Below are 23,703 nucleotides of genomic sequence, written 5' to 3' on the forward strand. Positions count from 1 at the left end.
CGTGTCCGCTTCATCCTGCCTGCCTTCAGGGAAACGTCATTCGCGGCAGGAGGGATAAACAGCTGACCCACGGAGGAAGGGCTGGGCGCAGAGAGCCGGGGACAGCTGGATCCCCCAATCACGTGACCCTCGGAGGACTACACGTCCCACGGTGCAGCGCGCCCACCCAGCGTGGAAATTTCGCCCGGCGGACTCGTACCGAGGGACCGCGGGGCAGGAAGCAGTGCACGCTGGGACCGGTAGTCTCCGGGTCGCAAGTTCACGGGTCGGAGGAGGGCCCAAGCAAAAGGCCCCTCCCCAGTCCCGCCTTTTGTCCACGTCTCCCTTCTCCCGGCCAGTGTTCTCTTCCGTCTTCGGAGCCAGCCCCTCTCCGTCCCGGTCCCCATTGGTTTTGAGGCCCGACGTCTCGGGCCCTACCCGGAAGTAGCGTTGGGGGAGGCGGTTTCCTAGACTACGACACCGGAAAGCTGGGGGAGGCGCTCCGGGCAGCTCAGGGCGGCGGCAGCACTGGCGCTGGAAACAGGCTTGGTGGCTTCGGGAAATAGTTCGGCGACGGCGGCCGCTCGCGTTGCTCCGCATCCCGCCCTCGGCACGGCTCGCAGCCCCCTTGCCACCGGCGTCCGGCGATGTGTCCCGTCGGCCGGGCGTAGCAGCTGCGCGTGCGCGGAACCGCGGGGCCATGAGCGAAGCCGGCGGCGGCCGGGGCTCTGGGTCTTCGGTCCCCCAGCGAACGCCATGGAGCCTGGTGGCGGCGACGGCCGCGCTCTGCCTGGTGTCGGCCACGTCCGTGTGGACGGCGGGGGCCGCGCCCATGAGTAGGGAGGAGAAGCAGAAGCTTGGGTAAGGTGCTTGGCATCTTGGGGTGGGTTTCCTCCTGAGGCTGACCGCAGGGGAGATGCCTGTCATTGCGACCCAGGCGTGCAGTCAGTAGTCTCTCTTGTCGCGATGGGACAGCTGTGGCCTCGCGAGGACCCCCTGGCAGAGTGGACGGGGTCCGGGAAGGTGGGAGCCTCCGCCCGCTTTGCGACCTCGGGGACTGTCGGGGTGTCGCCAGGGCGGTCTGTGACATGTGCAGGCTGCCCGAGGCCAGCCGGGGTGTGTCAACGCAGCTACCGTGTCAGTGGCCCGTGACGGAGGCTACAGTCCATGTCGTTGCGCGGGAGAGTCCTGCGGTTGTCTTTCCTCATTGGTATGATTAGATTTCTCACACAAGTCAGCTCCCCACTGGGAAAGTGTGGCTGACCTTAGAGTAGTTAAGGAAGTAATGTTTACACCTGTTACGGAAAAGGGGGGCGTTCATGTGTAAACTTGAACTTTACACATATTACCATTTCCTTGCAGTGTTTTTTTTTTTTTTTGCACTGCGTTTGCATAATAGGACAATATTTGATGGTGTTTTCGAAAGCCCTAATTAAGTATAGCAGGTATTCACTTTTTAGTCAGAGTAGTTTATCAGTCTTGAAAGTGTCGTAAAATTATCAATTATATTTAATTCAGAGTCAGTATTCCTAGTATATGTTAGGTCCCACAAACGATTAAGAAAAAAGCCAATTTACCAGTAGCGAATGGGCAAAGGGCATAAAGAGTTAACTCACACAAGAGGAAATACAAATGGTCAATAAACATGAAAAGTAACTGAACCTTGTAAATGTGAGAGATGCAGATTAAAGCAATGAGATTTTTTTTTTTTTTTTTTTAAACATCAGGTTAGTAAATACAAAACATACGGATAGAGCACTGGCTAGTTGAGATGTGAGAAAAAACCTTGGTGAGCGTTACACTTGCTGCAACTCCTAAAGTTTAAATTGTATTTACCCTTTGATTCATCAGCCTCATCTCCAGGAATCTATCCTGCAGAAATAAAAGTACTGTCATTGTAGAGATAGGTGTACAAGGATGTGCATTTTGAAGGAATGAAACACTTCCTTGGAGCATCCATGTTAAGGAACGATATTCCGACATTAAAGGAGAGATAGATCATTGGAATGCTGTCCAGGATAGATTATTCCCAAGACAAAAATCAAAATTGCAAGTTGTAAAATAATACGTATAGTACCATCCCATTTTTTTTTTTTAATAGAAAAACATGGAAAGACGATTACTTCCTGGGGTTAGGATAGAGGTGATGTGGAACCATCAGATTTTATTTTATGTACTTCCTTATTTAAATGGTCGCAAGAGCCTTGTGTTGGTTTTTAAATAAAATAGTAATAAAAGGTGCTTGAAAGAAGACGACAGAATTACCAATAAATCCTAATAAGTATCTTAAATTTTCTGTTTATGAATTTCATGTGTCATTGATAACTGTTTTACTGAATATTCTGTGCTAGGCACTTTACATATGTCATCTCTGTAATCCTCCCTGTTTCTTAATGAGGTGAGTGTGATCCCCATTTTGCAGATGAGGAAATTGAGACTAATGATTGACTTGTTCAAAGTCACAGAGCTGGTAAATAGTGGAGCCAGTATTCAAACTCAGGTCTGTGTGACCTCAGAGCCCATTCTCTCTCCACTATCCTGCACTTCCATTAAGACCTGAAAAGAGGAGCCTCAAATCAGCTAAGGATAGCAAGTATCTTATTTGACCACCACTCCCCCCTCTTTCTTTTTTATTAAAAAATTTTATTTGAAGAAAAGTCATTGGATAACTCATTTTTGACCAGTTAATTTTTAACTGGAGAAGTCCAACCAGTTCTGATCAGATTTTGAGATCATTTATGAAAGCTAAATTACAATAATTTAGGTTTGTTAATTGCCTTACTCTAGTGTAAGTGTAGAATAAGGGTCTAGAGCTATAAACCACAAATACACAATTACTTGACTGCTTTTGCCTTTGGAAATTTTCAGGAAACTGAACTCTTGATTCATTAGGTTTACCTGTGTGATTTAAAAAAAAAAAAACAACTGATTTATGATAAAAAAGAAAATGCCTCACCGCTTTTCCTAACCCTCCAAACCAAACAATGGTAAAGGCTGGAGTTGTCACAAATAGTAATTGCTTAGTTGCTTGCAATTTATAGTTTATGGAATTATTTACCTGGTCAAATGTTATCTTTCTTGGAATATGTTGTTTTTATTTTTGTGTTTTAAATGTTACAGCAGTCGTTAATGTTATCTTTTCAATTAAAAAAAATGAAGTGTAAAACATTCGAATTTCCATAGCACATTGGCAGGCTATGTAACTTTAGAAAATCCGACTTATAGAAATTATTTTAAAAATGAAGAAAGACACATAATAGTAAGAGTTAACAAAAGATTATTAAACTATTTTTTTCCCTTGCTAGTTACTGAGAGATTTGGCATTTCTAGCCATAGCTTTAATTTTGTAGCTTTTCCTATAGCCCTCAAGCCCCCAACTTGAGAATGTTTAATTGAAAGACTGATTCCTTGCTCCCAACCTTACAGATTTTGACTTAGTAAATATGATTTGGGGATCAGAAAGCTTCATTTTAAACAGTCATCTTGGAGATTTTGAGAAACAAAGTTAGCCAAAACATCAAAACATACAAATCTCATTTTGAGGATTAGTTTTCCTCATTATAGAGATGAATATTATTGATTTGACTTTTGACAGTTTTCTTTAAAGGAGTTGAGTACATCATAAAATCATCAACTGCATCTTTCGAAAATATGACAAGTGTATTAAACTAGACTTTAGTAATTTTATTCAGTTTAAGGGGAAAGGCAGAGGCTTTATAGTGTACTGTTATTTCATATCAATATACATACCCACCCCTCTTTTGATGGACTATGTAGTATAAACAATAAATGGTAACAGTTATTTCTTTGGGCTCTCTAGCAGTAGTCCCCCTTTCAGGACAGATATGTTAAATAATTTTGTTAAGAGGTTATTGTTTTTCAGCATCAGATTTCCTTCTTTCTGCATGGCATGCATCAATCATTCGTTTGGCTTTTTTTTAGGAAAAATTATGAATTTTACATGAGTTGCTAGGTGTAGTAAAAGTGTGGCTCAGTTCTTCGTGGTTCATGAAAGCTTCTCTGCAAACACTGGTGTGTTTCCTGAATCTGTTTATGTCCCTTTGTAACTAAAGTTTTCTTTTGTTTTTTATTGGCATATATTTATGAAGGAGTATTAACTTTTTGAAAGACAAATAGAATATATTTAACTTTTTCCATTTCTGCTCTTTTAAATTAGGAATCAAGTACTGGAAATGTTCGATCATGCCTATGGTAACTATATGGTAAGTAGAAAGCTTATCTTTATATACCACTTATGTCAACTGAGTATTATGTGAGCATGGTCAACTGATTATTTTGAAACCTGAATTAATAGCACATTTTATTTAAAAGAAGTTTTTAAAAAATAATACAAATATGGGCTAACAGAATATTCCTGATAAGGGTTCTTGGAGGACCAATTTATTGAATAGGTAAGAAGAAATTGAATTAGATTATGAATTTTTGTATTTATACAGTTTCCTTTGATGCTACCAATGATGTTTATTGAGTGCTTTACATAGCTAGATATTGTGGATGTCAACATGAATAAGATGTGATCTCTGGCCTTAAGAGAAATGATTTTCTTAAGTAAAAAACCCAACAAAACTATTTACAATAATACTTTGTTAGTGTCTTAGTGCTCACTTGAGATGAAATAGCAGTTTCAGTTTTTCAAGATGAAAAAGTTCTGGAGAATTGTTACAGAACAGTGAATATAACTAATGCTGCTAAACCAAAAAATGGTCAATTTTATGTTACATATTTTTTTTTTTTTTACACCACAATTAATAAGTGAATCCCCTCGTGGGCCAAGGGGAGCCTCTTGGAAGGTGGGGAGAAGAATCTGCTTCCCATAGTGGAGCTCAGGGGCCATGGCTGCCCTCCATCTCTCCCTGCTTCTTAGCTTTCAGTAAAATGATCTTAAACCGCAAAAAGAATTTTTAAAAAAATTTTTAAAAAGATGAACTAGCAAGCAACTTTTAGCATTCAAAGAAAATTTTATGTATAATTTTATAGAATTTGATCAAATTATTCTGATAATCACTTCTCATGACCTTGTTCTTACATTTTTAAAATGTCACCCAGATTTTCTTTTATTATTAAGACCTGTAAAATGTAGTTGGGAAAAGTTGGACAGATAACTAACTTAAGTTGATTCTGCTTTAAATATTTTTTCAGCTGATTCTGTGAATCCATTTTTCATTATACGTTACCCCAACATCATGTATTAACGTTATCTTTTTAACATATAAGTACACATACTTTATGCATCTTTATATTTGATAATCCTTGTTCCCATTTGTATTGTACATTTTTTAAGAGTATGTATTGATTCCTTAATAAATATTTTTAGAATATGATGTGATGCAGTTAGGAGTATTTTTAACCATACTGAAAGCACAGTTTTAAATTCATTCTTTTTTTTTAGGCGAGGCAACCCTTGGTTGACCTTGCAGATTGCAAGGACCTTGTCAGCTTACAATCCCTTATTTTTTATTTTTATTTTTTTATGCCTACAGCACCTGGTCTTCCTAGGTGGTCTCCCATCCAAGTATTAACCAGGCCTGACCCTGCTTAGCTTCCGAGATCAGACGAGATTGGGCTTGTTCAGGGTGGCATGGCCATAGACTTAAATTCATTCTGAAGATCTCAGGCATTATCTTAATATTTCTTTCAAAATCATTTATTCCTGGTTAATTCAGTTTGGGCAAAGTATAATTTAACAAACATAGGCTAATGGTTTTGAGGTGGCCAAGTACATCCATGCTACACCCTCGAACCTTAGCCATCTCATAAATGCATACTTTTGGATCCAAAGTTGAATAAAATGGTGTATAGCTGTATCAATCCAGTGCATCTCACTCTTTGTAAACCACGGTATCTTTAATATCTTGTCCCTTATTAAACAGTAGAAAGTTTTATTGATACACTTTTCCTGTTATAGAGCACACTTAATAAATGGGTTTGCGACAGAGCAGGTATTGAGGGCAGCCCTCAGAGGACTTCCTAGTTCAGTTCCTATTTATTGGATCCTATCTAGGTAACCTTCTATAACAACTGCCTACCTACACAATCTAAAGGAGAGGCATTTCAACTCCAAAGACTGGGACCCCTGGAATAAACACTCCCCTCCATTTTTCTGGTGGAGCCACACCCACCTGCAGTCTGTGCAATGCATATTTTAAAATGTTCAACTGTTTTACAGTATGAGTGACTCTTAAAAGTACTTGTGCTGTGCTCATTTTTTTTTTGAGGTTTGTAATGCAAGATTTAGTCTAGAATTTACACTTCCCCTTTACAAGTTCTCAACTAACATGAAACAGTTCTAAAATATTAAATAGAGACCAGGTGCCCTGTGTTTGTTGTTTTAAGGCAGTTGAAATTTTTTTCTAGTTCTATACTCAGAAGCACTATTAGCTTGCTGTAGAGTCAGAGTTTATGGGTTTGGGGATTTGATGGGTTTGAGTTCAAATCCCATCTCAGCTCTTTAATAGCTTGGCCCCTACACAGGTCATTTAACCCCTCTGAGCACTGTCTTCATGTGTAAAATGGGGATAATGGCAGAGCGTTTTTACGGTATACGATTTTTGAGAACAGGGACGATTTTCTTTAATTTTTAATAAGTTCATCTTTTATATGTCTTGTGCCTGATATATAAACTATTATTAAATTTTTTTTGAAAGAATTGAATTCTCACGAAAGGTATAATCAAGTAGTGCTTACTTTTTTGTATTTGATTATTGTGATGCATCTTTGCCTTTTAAATTCAAAGAAATCATTTAATAAACTTTATTTAAAATATAAGTTTATTGTGAATTTTGGAATATATAACTCTTTATATTTAATTTGCTTTGTTGTAATCAGTAACTTAGTGTGCTAAAATGTGAAATGCCTGGCACATGGTGGGCTTTTAATAAATGTCGAAAGCTTTTCATTTTTTACTAATTCTTTTTAATACTACTCTCTAGTCTAGTCTGCAATTAGATCAGTTCCTTTTAACCTTCTTGGCTTTCTGGAAAACAGTGGTATTTTCCACAGATAGGCAGTAAGTAGAAATGGAGCAGGACACCCTGAAGTGGCTTTGCCACCTGCTAGCTGGGTTACAATGGGCAAGTTACCTAATCTTCCTGAGGCTCTTTCCTCATCTCACTGAAATGGTTTGCTTGCCTCACCATGTTGTCATAAGGATTAAACAAGTTAATATTCATATGTAGAACTAATGTCTGGCAAATAGGAAGCACTGTAAGAGTTTACTACTACTGCTACTAACTGCTACTATCACTCATTATTCATTCTCTTCCTGAGATTGAAATTGCCCTTCTAAAATTCATTTAGGCTTTAACTCACAACTCATAGATAGAAGTTCCTTAAAACATACACATTCTTTCCTATTCTAGGCATATACCTTTTGAGGGTATCTTTTTCCTTTCCTTTTTTGAGTCCTCAGGTTCTGTTAATACTGTTTTGCAGTAACAGTGCTCAGCCAGCTTTAGATAGATTACTGCATCTTTGCCATTCCTTGGTTACATCCAGGAATTTTCTGATTTTATCAGTTATGGTAATAAATATTAACATTATAACAACTCTGACAAATCTCAAGCCCCTGTCAGACTGAAGTTTATTCATAGTGAGTTGCACAGATGACTTTCTCTTTTCCCTAAATAACATGAAATTTAATGGTTTTGACAGTTCTTGTGTGACTTCATTTAACCCCAGACTACAACCACTTTAGGGCTTCTGTTAGCATGTTTTCAGTATTTGTGCTGAGGTCAGTATGCAAATTAATTTAGATGACAAAACGACTTGTATTTAGGCCACCAAATGCAGAACCTTTTTGGATCTGACTCAGATCTGATCCTTATCTTCCAGTGTTTTTCTTGTCTACTCTAGACAGCCTAAACTCTTTTAATAGAGCTCTAAACATTGCAAATAAACTCTAAAAGAGTTGGTAAGCATAGTTTCCTTTAACTAGTAGAATCATACCTAATAACCACTTCTAAGCTTGATTTTGTGAGAGCACAATTCAAAGAAACAGATTAATCTTCGTCATTCAAACCACAGGAACTGTTTTAAAATGTAATTTCATTGTGGATTGCCAGACTTAGGTAAGTTTTCTTAGAATTACTCCCCCCCTCCCCCGCCCAATGTTTCTTTTTTAAAACATTGTTTTATTATGGTAAAATATACATAACATAAAATTTACCATTTTTGCCATTTTTAAGCACACAATTTTGTGGCTTTAAGTACATTCACATTGTCGTACACCTGTCACCATCCATCTCCCGAACTTTTTCGTATTCTTCATTTGAAACTCTCTGCATAATGATTCTTTTTGATAGTTTGTTCATCAGAAAGAATAATTCTGTAAGTAAAGTTTAGAAGTGGTACTAATGTCTGGGAGGACGGAAGATATAAATTTATATGTTTTGTGTGTGTGTGTGTGTAGACAATTGTGGGACTACTTTTTGTTAACCATTGTTCCTATTCGTATACCAATATCAATGTTTTAAGTATGATATTAAGTCCTGAAATAAGGCAGTATAAGTCTTGCAGCTTTGTTCTTTTTCAAAATTGTTTTGGATAATTTAGGTTCTTTGCATTTTTGTGTAAATTTTAGAATCATATCATCAGTTTCTACAAAAAAAAAATAAAGACTGTTACGCTATTGATTGGGATTATGTTGAATCTATAGCTCAATTTAGGGAGACTGACTTAACAATATTGAGTCTTCCAATCCAACACGGGGCCCTGTCCATTTATTTAGAACTTATTTAATGTCAGCAACGTTTCGTAGTTTTCAGTATTTAGGTCTTACATATCTTTTGTTAAATTTAATCATAAATATATCATATTTTTGATGCTGTTGTTACTGGTAGTTTTTCAAATTTTAGTTCCAGTCTATTGATATTATACAGAAATACAAAAACCTTTTTGTCAGCCTTATATCCTGCAGCTTTGCTAAACTCACTTATCATTTCTAAGAGCTGTTTGAGATAAATTCCTTAGGCTTTTCCACGTGGTCAGTTATGTCATCTGCAAACAAAAAGACTTTTCTTTCTTCCTTTTCAATCTATATGCCTTTTATTTATTCTTATTGCAGTGGCTAAGACTTGTAGTATTATGTCGAGAAGACATTATAAGATCCTTGCCTTGGTCCTAATCTTAGGGAAAAAGCATTTGCCTTTCACTATTAAGTATGATGTTAGCTATTGGTTTTCATAGATGCCCTATATTAGGTTAAATTCCTTTCTATTTCTAGCTTGCTGAGAATTTTCATCATTATAGGGTATTAGATTTTGTCAAATGCTTTTTCGGCATCTATTGATATAATCTTCCTTGAAAAATCTATTAATAGTAGGACTTTATTTCATTTATAACATTATTATTTATTCATATGAAATCATGTAAGTTTGATTTATTTTATCATTGCTAAATCCAAATAAATGTAATCCTAAATACCTGAAAAATGGTTTAATAAGTGAATATAAATAGTGAACAAAAGGAAATAGGAAAATTTGACCTGGGATGAAATTCGACTGATAAATTATGCAAATTCAATCATTAATTAGCAGTATGTGATAGTTTATTAAATATCATTTAGTTTTATATTAGGACGGAATATCTTCTCTGCCTCCAGGAGGGAGGGAGGTGCTTAACAATAAAGATCTGGAATAAAACATTTAAAAATGTACACAACTTTATTAGAAATTAATTAGATTTGGTATTCAGCAACTCACTTTTATAAATAGTGCTTTTGTTTTATTATTGTTTGTAGTAGAATAAAGTCTTCCTTTTGCCTAGTTTTTGGGATTGGTTTTATAAAAAGTCAGTTTTTGATGCTGCTTTGATTTGAGTGTTTTCAGACAGTTGTATCACTTCAAAGCTCTAGTAAATTTAGAATCTGATGTTGAGTCTACAATATTTTGTTATATTTTATGTTTTTGCTCTTGCTTTTAGTTAGGTGCGTGTTTATATAATTCATATCAAGCTATCACCTAAGTTTTATTTCTGAGTGATAATTAATGTTTTTTATGGCCCTGATTCATAGCAATATGAATTACTTATCCCTGGTTCTGGCAGTACATTGTGAAGGGAAAGTATTACTGTGCCTCAAGTAGCCAGGGTGTTTGAAGTGGCTGTTAAACAGCCAAAAGATTATGGCTGTTTATTCGCCACGTATGCATTATTCTGGATTTATGCAAACTGACTGTAGTTGGCTTTGTGGTTAACCCGAAGAAAAGGCTGTGGTTTTGTTTTTATCCTTAATCTTGAAACAGGGGAGCATAAAGTATTTTTATACCTAGTTCAAAACTACCTTATTTGATTATTTTGGTTTGCAATTGCTATTAATATTTTTCTTATCTAGATAAGCTTAGGGTTGGAGTTTCATATTTAATTTCAGAAAACAGCATTTGTGTGTGTGTCTGTGTGTGTGTGTTGAAAAACCCTAAAAATAGTAGTTATGAAGCTTTTAAAGCAAGCAGTGGTTTAAATAGCTCTTGATTTAAAGAAACTCTTTAAAATCAAATTAATATTTCCATGATCTCTTACAAAGTATCTTTCAAAATACATCAGCGGGTTTAAAAAACATTTTCCTGAGTTACTTCTAGATGGTTTTTATATGTGTTAAATATGAAACTGTAAAGCAATAAAAATAGTGTGCATTCTGGGAAATCACAGTTCCATTGGAGTTAACACTGAAAAAGTAGGAACTTGACCTGTAAAAGACACATGTAAAAATAATTAGGAATTTATACTAAAAATTATATATAATATTAAAATTGTAAAATACTGAATTCAGAATTTGGTAGCTGCATGTGGATTCCAATTATAGCAAACATTCGTTGCCTGGAATCCTTTCCTTGGGAAATAAATCATCATAGAGCCTGAACTTTTTTTAAATACCTGAAGGGTTGCAGTCTTCAGCGCTTTTTGTACTCTTTAGCCTGCTTCATTATTTTTGGAGAACTGGGGGTGTCCCTTTCTGTTGGCCATGTGTTTAATGTTCCTGGCCTCTATTCTGTTTTTCTGCTGCTAATGTGCTATGAGTTTGGAATCTAGATAGCTGAGTTTAATGAGAGGCAGTAAGATAGAATTGGACATGGAATCGGGAGTATTTTTGCTGGACTTCAAAAATTAAGAATTGTACGGCATGCAAGTATAGGAGGAACAAGGAAGAGAGTAAATTGATGTCTTCAGTTAGATGGTAGCTATCAAAAATTAAATATACCTTTGACCCACTGGATCTATTTCTAGGGATTTAATCAATAGCAATACAAGCATAGGTACAAAAGATGTATGCATATAGATGTTTATTGCAGCATTGTTGATATAGTGAAAAATTGAGTTCAGTCTACGTGTTCATCGATAAATTTAAGGAAGTATGTACTTTGGAATACTGTGAGGAGAAGGAACTATGAAGTGTATAGGCTCTAGATTCAGGTTGTCAGGTTTGAATTCTGGATCCATCATTTCCTGGTTGGATGACATAGGTTTACTTAGCTTCTCTTGGCCTCAGTTTTCTCATTTATAAAATGGACATTAATCAAATCTATTTCGGAGGGCCATCTGATAATGAAATGAAGTAAAGTGTATAGAACACTGCTTAGAACATAAGTACTCAGTAACACTGGCTAATATTAAAGTGTCACTTGCAGTTACTAAAAAGAATAAAATACATCTATAAAATTCTAACATGGAAAAACCCCATCATGGTTTAAGTAAACAAATTTTAGAGCAATGTATGCATACGACACAAGCACCTGTTTGTAAATAAATTTTTTAAATGACATATGTGCATGTATTTTAATGTATGTGGATAAATCTGGAGGGATAAATGCCACTCTTAACAGTAGTTACCTCTGGGCAGTGAATGGATGGAGGGAAAGCAGATTATCGGATTTTTAAAGAAATATGTTCTTACATTTTTTTCAAGCATGTATTACATTTTTAACTAAAAATTTAGAAAAAGATTCCTTAGACTGTAAGGAAAGTAGAACTTTTGACTACCTTTGATTTTTAAATATCTGTGAAAAGGTTGCATTCTCTAAATGATGCATGCTTTCTCTTCTTTTCCTTAGCAACTCACTAAGCTTTTCCTTGCAGGAACATGCTTACCCAGCTGATGAACTCATGCCTTTAACCTGCAGAGGTCGGGTTAGAGGCCAGGAGCCAAGTCGGGGTGATGTTGATGACGCCTTGGGAAAGTAAGTATTAACACACGGAGTGGCATGGCATCTCAAAGTTCCCAAGTCTTAGGTGTCTTGGAGGTAGTATACAGTCGTATTTCGGGGGATTGGTTAAGTATTACGTTAAGTTCCTTTATTACCTTTGTTATCTTTTGTAAAAAATTAATCAGTTTACCTTTTAGATCAGTGAAAAATTGAGTAGTTGTTAAGATAGATGTAACTTTTAAAATGTATATGTCATTGACACGTTATAAGGTTTTGATGCTTTAATATTTTTATCTGCTTTAAAAAGCTGATGAATTTTTCTATTCATTTTGAAGGATGTGTAGGTACCCTGAAAATAAATGTGGTGTTAAGGCTTTTCAGGTTCTTTCCGTGCTTTATAGGTTATATTATACTCTAGATGCGTGGAGAGCTAGTTAATGGAAACTACCTGTCAGTAGGGTATAAATACATTTGCTTATACATTAATGGATAAAATATTCAGAATTCTAATGTTTTGTATGGCATTATACTTGATCCTTAGATTTTCCCTGACACTGATTGATTCCTTGGACACTCTTGTGGTAAGTTTGATTCTTCTTGAATTTATTTTATTATATGCACACCCAAAGATTATGAATATAATCATTACACAGTAAGTCTGAAGTAGAAGCCTTCAGAATTTTAAGATGTTCCGATCTTCTAAATAAATCCTTTCGCACTGTTAATAATATCACATGTTTGCACGTGAAACTATGTAGAATCATGGAGATAAATAATTTATAGGTGTGTCATCTTATGTGATGGCACCTTAATTTAAGAAGGTTGTTTACCTTTAGACAAGGAGATCAAAGCTGTTGGAAGAAAGTAATTCTAGAAAATACCATTGATATTCTTGTTCTAGAATGACATGCCATGATCATCCTGAAATGGTTAAATTAGAATTTTTATATGTCGTGTTTATTAAAAAAAAATTTCTTCCCAGGAGTGATATTTTTAGCATCAGGTGATCACATCTTCACACTCCTTTTCAACCTTTTTTGGGATACAAAATCATTTTATTTAGTTTGATTGGGAACGGTTTGTGAGTAGAGGGGAAAGATTGAATTCCAGATGTCATGATTTCTAAATATAGTATCTTTCTACTTTTTTACTCTCACATCATTATGGTATAAAAGTAGGCATGTTTCTGGATTTTCTTTAAGGCATATTTCTCAACTTTTTCTCAAGTACTGATTAATATTTTTAAAAACAAAACAAAAATCTTTGGGGTGACAGAAGTTCTTCAGAACTAGGTTGTTCTTCCCAATATTGTTTCTACATTCTTCTTTCAGTGAGCATTTCCTTTCTGCCTCCCCCTCCCCTGCTCCCCACCCCTCCCTTTCTCCCTCCTTGGTTCCTTCTTATCCAGAGATTCTCAACTGTACTAGCGCCTTCGGAGGGTTGCCTGTGAAGCTTTAAAAAGTGTCCCCCTTTCCCAAGTTATTCTGATTTAATGGCTCTGGGGTTAGGCTGGGCATTATTATTTATTCTTTTAAAACATCTGTTTGTTTATAAAATGCAGCCATGGTTGAGAAGACCTATTTGTTGAAAAGACCATGGTTGTTTAGGTCTTTTTGGCTGGGTCAGGGTTTCAAAAGTTGGGGCTTCATTTTTCAGAGATTAAAGGAATGTGCAAACTATATTTTAATGATTATGCAAATGGGAGAGAATATCATATGCCTTATTTTTGGCTTAGTGGTCCTAGGTGATCTATAATAGGTGAAGAGAAAAAGATAAATAAAATGGCCTGGGAGGCACAAATTACTCCCCTGAGAGAAACCAGGAGGTGTTATTTATTCGTAACTGTAGGTGAGTTATGCACATCAGGTCTCCCTTGGTATGGGGGTGAGGAGCCCTGGCTGTGTATTAGGAAAGACTATAGGCGGCCTTAAGTTTGTTTCTCATTCTGTCACCTTGACTTTATCCTTCCATGTAGCAGGTTTCCTCTCAGCTCTGTAAGCTCGTAGCTGATCTTTATGAGCGTGGACCTCAGACAGCGTATGTGTTTTTAACAGTGTTACCAGAAATGCAGGAGAAAAGGTGGTTCCCAGCTGTGTAACTTTCCTATATTTAGAAATCTGTCGGTCTCCAATTGAGCAGCCATTAATTATTATAAGGATTATATTCTTCAAGTTATACCAATTCTACACTTTGACATTGGTTGTCAGAATGTGATCTCAGGACCAGCAGCATCAGCATCACCTGACATCTTGTTTGTAATGCAGATTCTAGGACCTCATCCCAGACATACTGAACCAGAAAGTCTGGCAGTGAGGCCTAGCAGCCTGTTTTTTATACTTTTTGAGATGATTCTGATGTGTGTTAAAGTTTGAGAACCACTGTACAGTGATGCAGTGCTTTTAAAACTTCAGTGTACTATAAGTCACCTAAAGATCTTGCTAAAAAAGCAGATTCTGATCCAGTAGACCGAAGGTGGGGCTCCAGAATCTGTGCTTCTAATAAGCCGCCACTTGGAGGTGGTGCTGCTGCCCCTGGGCAGATGTGTGATATAACTGGAGTTCTGGCTCCTTGTGGCAGGGAGTAAAAAGACATCATCACATAATATTGATATGTGGGACCCCTTCATGGAGCTTATTGCAAGAATCCACACACAGGATTCTGGACCCTTGTGGTAATAATGATAATACTAGTAATGAATTAAGCACTTATTGTTCAGGCATTCCACTAAAAGTACTTTACATACATTATTATCTCATTTAAATAACCCTATGAGAGTGGTTATTTCCTTTTTTGTAGACGAAAGAACAGGCTCAGAGGTCGAAGTAGCTTGATTGAGATTAGAAAGGTAGCGAGTGAAGAAACCAAAATTCTGATCAGAGCTTGCTCATGACCACAACATTGTTCTGCCTCTGTAATGAATGGCAGGGCATCCATAGGGTGAAGGTGGCAGGTGGCATGGGGTTTAGCGTCACTCGCAATAATGCCCTGAAGGATGTGCTTTCTGCTGAGAGTAGCAGCTTTCACAATGAAGTTTGGTGAATAGGAGGGTTTTTTGTTGTGTTTTGCCTTGGCAACTACATCCTAGTAGAGCTGACCTCATGTGACTCTAGGTCATGGGTTAAACGTTAAGAAACCAGTTAACAGTTACAATAATGATTAGTTTGAAGTCCTTGCGATATGTTAATGTGTCTAAAAAAGAAGTGCATAAAAGATTCTTTATAATGCAATTAACCACTAAAGTTTTTCAATTTTAGATATTATCACATTTTTATTATATGTGTAAGGAAAATATTTTGTATATGTCACTTTTTAGAATCTTGAGATATTTTAACTTGTTTTTGTAGCTCATTCTGAGGCCATTTCTCTTTGACTTTATAGAAAGAACTTTATTTTCATAATCTTCTTCTCCTAGGTATTAAATAAAACTAAAGAATTTGAAGATGCGGTGAGAAAAGTTTTAAGAGATGTTAATTTAGATAATGATGTAGTTGTATCAGTCTTTGAAACAAACATCAGAGTGCTTGGGTAAGTATGTAAGTACATAAAATAAAAGTTGGGATATTACGAAACACAGGGGCTGTGGGCTGACCTTGCATTTCGTTAGGCACAGACAGCAGCAGGCTTTGGAAATAGTTGCAGAATCAAATCAGAGGTAATCCCTGTATATTGTTAAAAAAGAACTCTAGGTTGAATATTTGCATACTAATTACATCACAGATTTTTCACTAGCAACATAGTTTGCTAACCTTCGTCAGCACCTCTTCAAGTCAAATTAAACTAAATTTATAGGGTTACAATTTGAAATGCTCTTGGATTGTTTAAAAATATAGAATTAAAGGATTTATTCAAGTTTCATTATATTACATTTTTATATTTAATGGCTACTTTTGTGTTATTGTAACTCATTTCCTTTTGTCAAAGTGAGTCTATTCAGTTAAATTTAAGAAATAGTTATGTAGCTCTTCACAGAGTTGATTAATCAGTTACATTTAATACAGAGTGGGATATTGTTATTTTTTAATGTTATACTAAGAGTTACAGATTTCATGATGATATAATTAAATTTAATTTAAATGTTAAAATTAAGTTTTCAAATCTTAAAATAAGTGATTTCTAGGACGTTATTTTAAGAAAATTTAAGGTATTTAATTACAACAGATTGAACATCTGATTTTTTTTTTTAATACCGGCTATGTAATTATAATGGTTGTCGAAAATGAGTAGCCAGAGTTAGATAAAAAATTAAGTTTTTCTGTGACCTTCCTTTATGTGCGCTAAGTTGTCGATAACAAGATACTCACATCTTTTTAAGCGATGACCTTTAAGTATCTGTGAGATGTGGGTAATGTTTCATCTCTGTGATTACAGAGGTCTTTTGGGTGGACACTCATTGGCGATCATGCTGAAAGAAAAAGGGGAGTACATGCAGTGGTACAATGACGAGCTTCTCCAAATGGCAAAGCAATTGGGTTACAAACTTTTACCAGCTTTCAACACTACCAGTGGCCTTCCTTATCCAAGAGTAAGTAGTTCTGAAAAATATGACAGTCTTTATATACTTCCTTTGCCAAAAAAACAAGACAAAACGAAAAAGCACACACAAAAAACAATTCCTCACCTGCTTGAGGCTGGAGAGAAGTGCTTCACAGCTAGATAACAAATTTGTGTAGACATTTCAGTTAATTTGCATTTGAATGGTAGTGATAATTTAGATTCCTTTAAACCTTTTATGTGTCACCACATAACAGATTAGATTATGTTGCAGAAGGAAGAAACATGCCAGACGTGAATTTGGGCAGTTATTTGTGCAGAAGATGTAGTGGAAACTGTGAGGATAGGTGTTAACTTTCCAGAGAGGTTATAGAGAGAACAGAGGACATAGGGGGAATGAGGGGGAAGTAGCAAGTAGCGTGGTGAAAAGGAGTGTTCAGAGATGTAGGAGGAGAACCACAAAGCAGTGGATCGTACTGGAAAATCTTAAGACATTTTCGAAAGGAGATGTTCTAGAGAACATTAGAATTAGGTGCAAAGAGAGCCTTGAAGGATGTACTGTGGTAGAATAAATGAGAAAGACAGGTTAAAAGTTAGCGAAAGTATGCGACCATTCATTTTGAGATTTCTTCTGTGTTGGTAAAGAAAGTTGGCAGCAGTCATTTAAAGAAGTATTGTGTTTTTTCCCCGCCAAGAAAAAAAATGTTATATTTACAGCAGAGGAAAATAAGCCATTGAAGATAGAAAGAGCTCTCTCTCCTGATTTTTTTCATTCATAATTAACACCATTACCCTCCTCTTCTTAGCCCAGTGAGACACCTCAGCCATTACCAAGCTCTGTTTTCTTTTCTTACTGCTGCTGTGCTAGTAGAAACCAAGACAGTTTAATTCCTGGACTATTGTCAATGTATATCTTACTCTTTTCCTTCTAGTTTATCCTTCAGAGACTTAAAAAATTAATCTAACTAAAACATAATTTTTATCAAATTAGTCTGCCCTCAGAAGTTTTACTAACTCTCCCTGTTGTGCTAAGTGCTAAGTGTCTTTTAACTTTCAGAATTCCTTATGGTTTGGCAATAAAACCTCTTTCAAAATAATCTATTAATGTCCCCAAAACACCTAGGGTTTTAGGGTTTTTCATTTTTAAATTCATTTGTTATTTTCATTTCCTTGCTTTTAGGCTTTCCATCTTTATAACCTGGAATAACTTCTCTACCAAATAAGACTTGTTTCCTTCATCAAGAAATCTCTGACTAGAGATACAGCATGGTACAGAGCAGTGCTTTTTAAACTAGACGTCACAACCTATTGATTTACCCATCGAATCAGTAGATTGTGACCAATATTATTTTTTCTGAAACAGACAAATATTAACTCTTATTTAAGTTTCTAGTTTTTTGACATTTTAAATAGCTCTTCTTTATATCTGTATTTTTACTTATTTTTTTTTCTTAATATAAATTACTAGAAGAAGAAATAATAAGTCATAGAAACAGAGAATGCTTTTTAAAACTTTGGATACTTATTGCCCAGTTCTTTTCCGGAAAGTTCCTCAGTGTTGTATAAAAGTACATATGTCATTTACTGTTGCCGATATTGTATTCTTTTGCCAATTTAATAAGAAAAATATAAAATCATCATTTTTTTGCAATAGTGAAGCCAACATAGTGGTCCACTTCCCATGCACTTTTGTTGTTTTTTGTTGTTGTTGAGTGGATATTTTCCCTGTCTCCTCATTTACGTATTTCTAGAGTCTGTCGATTGACACTTAATAGGCATAACCAGCAATTTCTGCAAGTAATTTATTCTTTCTCAATAAATTTATTTGAGCTTCTCTTTATAAGAGTTTGAATAATAACTGACCAGGGAACATACTCATGACGTTACTTGATTTTTTTGTGTGTTGTTATGCCAAATCCTTGGCATATGCTTGCTCTTTGGTTATTTGGACTACAGAAAATTTTCTATTTCTAATCAGTTTCTTGTCAGTTTAATTCCAGTTAATCCAGGTTTATACTGTAGTATTAACAAAAGACAGTTTGGCTCTCTGTGAATTACAGAAAAAAATATTCCTTTGAAAAAAAATTTTTTGCGTTCTTTGTTAGCCTGCCAGTAAGGCAATATACTTTGTATTTCAAAACTTTTAAAACCCGTAAACAGAATTTCCTTTTAAATACATGCCACAATCAGTGTTTTCTCTATGAAGAACTATTTAGTATAGTATTGGTTTTTCATAAATTCTCAGTTAAACCTAATTTCTTCTAGGGCTGGTCTAGTTCCCTATTCTTGAACTAACTAGTTCATACTGTCTTGCGAGTAAAATTGTTATAAAAGTTATTTTCTGTATGTAATTCTTATGATAATGAAGTTCAGTATCATTCAAGGAAAGAACTAAATGAAAACTTACTTACCTCATGAATACATTATGTGTGTAGCATATACTTCCCTAGATGTCATTTGGAAAGTCACAAAGATCATCAGATTGAATTTTGGTGTTTAGTTATTTTGTGAATTATTTTCATGTTTTGAAAAAGAGTCTTGATTAAAAATAGTTTCTTATCCATGAAACATTATCTCTTGATAATTGCTAATGGTAATCTTCTGATTTTATTTAGATTAATTTAAAGTTTGGTATCAGAAAACCGGAAGCTCGGACAGGAACTGAGACTGACACCTGTACAGCGTGTGCAGGTACCTTGATCCTTGAGTTTGCTGCTTTAAGTCGATTCACAGGAGCAACAATATTTGAGGTTTGCTTTTCACAGTCTTCAATCTGGGTATTGGGCATAACTAACTCTATATCTTTTTTCATTGGTCAGTTAGGATTACTGTTATTTTAGTGAACTTTTATCTAAGTTTCATCACAATTTTTGTCAGAAACATAGAAGTCATTATGAGGTAGATGTATTAAATACGATTTTGCATTTTTATCACAAACTATAAATTTTTAGGTTTATTCTTAGAAGACTTTTTAGCCATATTACCTGTATGAATTTGATATCACAAATGTCTTATAGGAAATACTATGTCTCTATGTTTTGTTAGACTTCTAGATGGTCTATTGCATTTCTGAAAACTTCACTAATCTAACACACAGTGAAATTTTTGCACTTAAGTCTTGACTGAGAGTCTTATCTGTAAGTTTGTTTACTCCGAGGGCGATGTTATTCATTTCCAAAACACTTAATGACCCTCAAATAGTTTATTGTGGTCTATGTCTCAAACTTTTTATTTTATCTTATTGTTGAAGCTTGTCACTGCAGTGCAATAGTAACACAAAGCACCCTCTTTTATAAACATAGGAGAATTTTTAAAAATTCATCAAATGGCCCACATAGAGCAAGCAGAAATAGTGGTTATATACTAACATTAGAGACATTGGATCTGGGTATAAAAAAGAAGTCAAATGGTCTTTGTGTTTATGTATGTTCAGAGTGTCTTAAGGACAGATTTATCATGTTTGGTTTAATTTTATTCTATACCATGTTGAGTAATATTTTCCCTTTATTAAAAAGTGTAGTCCTTTTGTATGCTATCTGATTTGAACTACAAACTCTGAGATACTGATGCATCTGCAGGTAAGGAAAGTGAGGCTCAAATAAGATGAGATGCACAGCGAGTGGGTGAATGAGTGGAAGTGGAATTAGAATCCTTGCCTTTCAGCATTCAAAGCCTATGTTCTTCCACTGGGCTATTTTGTATTTATAAGTAAATCTATTGCAAATCATTATTTTTGTTAAAACTTCTTGAATATACAGTAATTTATTATAAAAGAAGCAACCTGATGCAGTTGATAGAGCATCTATCTAATATATAGTTGGCAAACTACAGTCTGGGGGCCAGATCCAGCCTCTGTATGTTTTTGTGAATAAAGTTTTATTGAACACAGCCATGCTCACGTATTTATTTTTGTCTATGGCTGCATTTGTGTTGCATTGACAAAATTGAGTAATCGTGACTGTAACAGTATAACCCATAATGCCTAAAATATTTATTGTCTGGTCTCTGTCAGAAAAAGTTTGCTGACTTTTGGTCTAATATATAAAGAGATCTGAATTCTCATATTAATTGTTCTATAATTCATATACTCATAAACTTTGGTTAAATTTTTTATTTCACTGGGCCTATTTTCTTAGTAGGGAACTATCATTTTTATGAAACTTTCTGGCTCTGAAATTATAGCATGTAATTAAATCTGCTTCATTTTAAAAAGTCAGCATAATTAGTTTGAATCAAGGATTAAAACTATTTTACATTGTATTCTTAAATCTGCAAAGTAACAAATTGGTTTGATAATTTTTTTTTCTTTTATTGAACTTCTGTAATGCTAAATAGATTTATGCTCTGAAATTAATTTTTAATTTAAATACTCTCCTGTTCATGTCCTTTGCTTTTATGTTTTATAACATCTTTTTGTCCAAAAGTCAAGAATTTGATCAGAAGTTATTTTAATTTAGTATCTGATGGATAAAAATAAATGAAAAAAGAAAATGTTATAATAAGGTTAAAAGTTTAACAAATGAATACTAGTTGATTTACTTACTTTTCTCTAAGAAAGTTGCATGCTATTTAAAAAAGTAGGCTCTGAAATGCCTGTTTCAAAGATGGCATACTAACTGAAATTCTCTTCCAATTTTCTAAATAAAACTAAGGAGATTTTCACTTTGCATTTAAATGACAGAAATTTTTTTAACAAGTACATTTAATTATGTCAGCAGTTAATATAGTTTAGTAATACATGTGTGTGAATGTGAACCTGAACTACAAAGCTAGATAAACATGGACAGTTTTAGAGCGAGATCACGGTCACTAGGTAGCATTTTAGAGTCATTCTTTTTAGCTAGACTTGATTGGTTGAAAAAGAGCCAAGATTTGACTTGTAAGGAAATTTAGTATATATTATTAATGGTTGTCTTAGGAATTTTAGTTAACCTTTAAAATATGTTATGGGACTTTGATTTTTGTTTCTTTGTTTCTTGTTTGCCAGAGACATGAAATTCTTCAAGTATGCTTTTCCTTTTTTTTAATTATAGGAATATGCAAGAAAAGCTCTTGATTTTCTCTGGGAAAAAAGACAGCGAAGTAGTAATTTAGTGGGTGTGACTATAAATATTCATACCGGAGATTGGGTACGAAAAGGTATGTAAGTTGGGCTTTTTTTAAATCAAGAATTCATATCCTCAGAATGGTTGGGAAATAAAGGATTTTCATTTGTTAAAGTAATCTTTGGGAAAGTATAAAGCATAGTTTCTCAAAAGATTGCTGGTATTATAACTGATTTAGCCTGATTTTTTTTTCTTTGGTGTTCCAAATAATAGCATGCTTCTTCTAGATGACTTGGTGTTCTATGTCATATACCTAAATGGGCATAGCATTATAGGTAGAAGGCATAGATGAAATATTAGAACTAATTTCTTTGAGGACTAGAGAATCAGAATACCTCAGCCATCTCAAATCAAGGTCTAGTTAAGTGCAACCTGTATTTAACAATGCTGTCACCAAATTTTATTAAAATGAATTGGAATCATGAGACAAAGCACATGACAGTGTATGGGAATCAACAGGTTGGATATAGGATTGTATAAAGAATATGACTTTATAAGCCCTATAAAAGAAGCATAGATGAATGGAAGGAAATATACTAAAATATTCCTGAGATTATCCTGTTTATGTATTTCTCTATTTTCCAAAAGGTTTATTTTAAATAAAATAAAAAATAACTGCCTGTATTTCAATAAATTAAAAAGATAATTATTAATTTGAACATATTAAAAATAAAATTATTGCCTCTATTCAGTATTGTATAAAATTTTTCTAAATTTTATCTGAAGTGTTCCTAAAACTAATCTAAATCCTGGCTTTAGAATTCTGCAATTTCTTTTTTTTTTTTTAACCTGCTTTGGAACTCAGGTGCAATTAATAATTTAAAATAATCTTGGCTTATGACACTCTAATCATTAGTTCATGCATGGCTCATTTTACTTAGACATTTTTGATAATTTAATAAGCCCCATGAATGGACAAAAGCAACTTACTTGACCACCTATTACTTCTGTGTACAGTCGTTGACTCTACCCTACGTCTGCAATATATTTGGACTTATTTATACTATCATAATTATTTCAGTGTGTTCAACCTTTTCTGTTTCTTTCTGATCCTTTCGTGTTTCATTGAACCCTGTGTTTGTGTCCTAGTAAGACATGAACTTTAGCAAGCTCTCCTATCCCTTTGATTCCTTCCACCCCAGACCTCATCCTCCATTATGTTGATATCATATAGATATTTAGTTCTTATTTATTATGAATATGTTTTCTCTTTTTTCTTTTGGTCTTACTCTCTTTCTTTAAAGATAAACTTTATTAAGGTACTTGGTCACTTATCTTGTATACTGCTTGCAACACCTTTTAGATTTGTTTCTCTTTTTGTTATTTATCCCAAACTCTTTTCAGCTGCTTTTAATAGCTTCTGAGGCCTTCTGTCTAATAATTTTATTATGCTTTCATATTTGAGTAACAGTTTGGCTGTGTATACAGTTTTCTGCTTAAAATTCTTTCAAGGTTTTGAAAATACAACTATTGTCTTACATCCTGTTAAAAATCTGATATTTTACTGATTTTTATACCTTTGTATAAAAGGTATACTCTTTCTGGAAGATTAAGAATATCAAAGGCAGAGAGAAATTTATAAAAATATTAAAATTTTAGGTATAGAATCTTATTTATCTCTCATTTTGATATTCTGTATGCCCTATTTAAAATCTTGTTTTTAATTGCTGAAAATTCATCCTTATTTTTTAGTTATTTTATCCTTTTCATTTTTATTCATCTCTCTTTTTGCAGTTCCTGTTATCTAAATAGCTTCTATTTCCGTCCTCCATATATCTTAGCTTTTTTGCCCCTGCCTTTTTTTTTCTTTTAGAAGATTACTACATATGGTCTAGTTTGCTAATCTGTCTCTCAGCTATATCCCTTCTGCTTCATATCTCATCTATTATGTTAGTTTAACTGTTACATTTTTATTTATATATTTCTGTTTGATTAAAAAAAATTATTTTGTTTTGCTAATATCTTCCCTAGCT

At 34.7% G+C, this 23,703-nt stretch overlaps 1 protein-coding gene and 1 pseudogene across 2 annotated transcripts in view; one reads left to right on the top strand and one right to left on the bottom strand.

Annotated features, from left to right (window-relative positions):
• Nucleotides 1-455: 455 nt before the first annotated feature.
• Nucleotides 456-23,703, top strand: part of EDEM3 (ER degradation enhancing alpha-mannosidase like protein 3) — a 50,763-nt gene continuing 27,515 nt past the window's right edge. The window contains exons 1-8 of one of the 2 annotated variants that reach the window (XM_039881248.1): nucleotides 456-840; nucleotides 4,157-4,202; nucleotides 12,067-12,167; nucleotides 12,676-12,715; nucleotides 15,547-15,659; nucleotides 16,503-16,656; nucleotides 19,241-19,375; nucleotides 21,659-21,764. In XM_039881248.1, the coding sequence (XP_039737182.1) occupies nucleotides 680-840; nucleotides 4,157-4,202; nucleotides 12,067-12,167; nucleotides 12,676-12,715; nucleotides 15,547-15,659; nucleotides 16,503-16,656; nucleotides 19,241-19,375; nucleotides 21,659-21,764 (856 nt within the window). In that variant the 5' untranslated portion in view covers nucleotides 456-679. The remainder of the gene's footprint in view (nucleotides 841-4,156; nucleotides 4,203-12,066; nucleotides 12,168-12,675; nucleotides 12,716-15,546; nucleotides 15,660-16,502; nucleotides 16,657-19,240; nucleotides 19,376-21,658; nucleotides 21,765-23,703) is intronic. The other variant, XM_039881249.1, reaches the window with a different exon arrangement.
• On the bottom strand, nucleotides 5,472-5,590 carry LOC120617858 (uncharacterized; annotated as a pseudogene).

Source organism: Pteropus medius, unplaced genomic scaffold (assembly GCF_902729225.1).
Source record: "Pteropus medius unplaced genomic scaffold, Ma_sr-lr_union100, whole genome shotgun sequence".
NCBI classification, from domain to species: Eukaryota; Metazoa; Chordata; class Mammalia; order Chiroptera; family Pteropodidae; genus Pteropus; species Pteropus medius.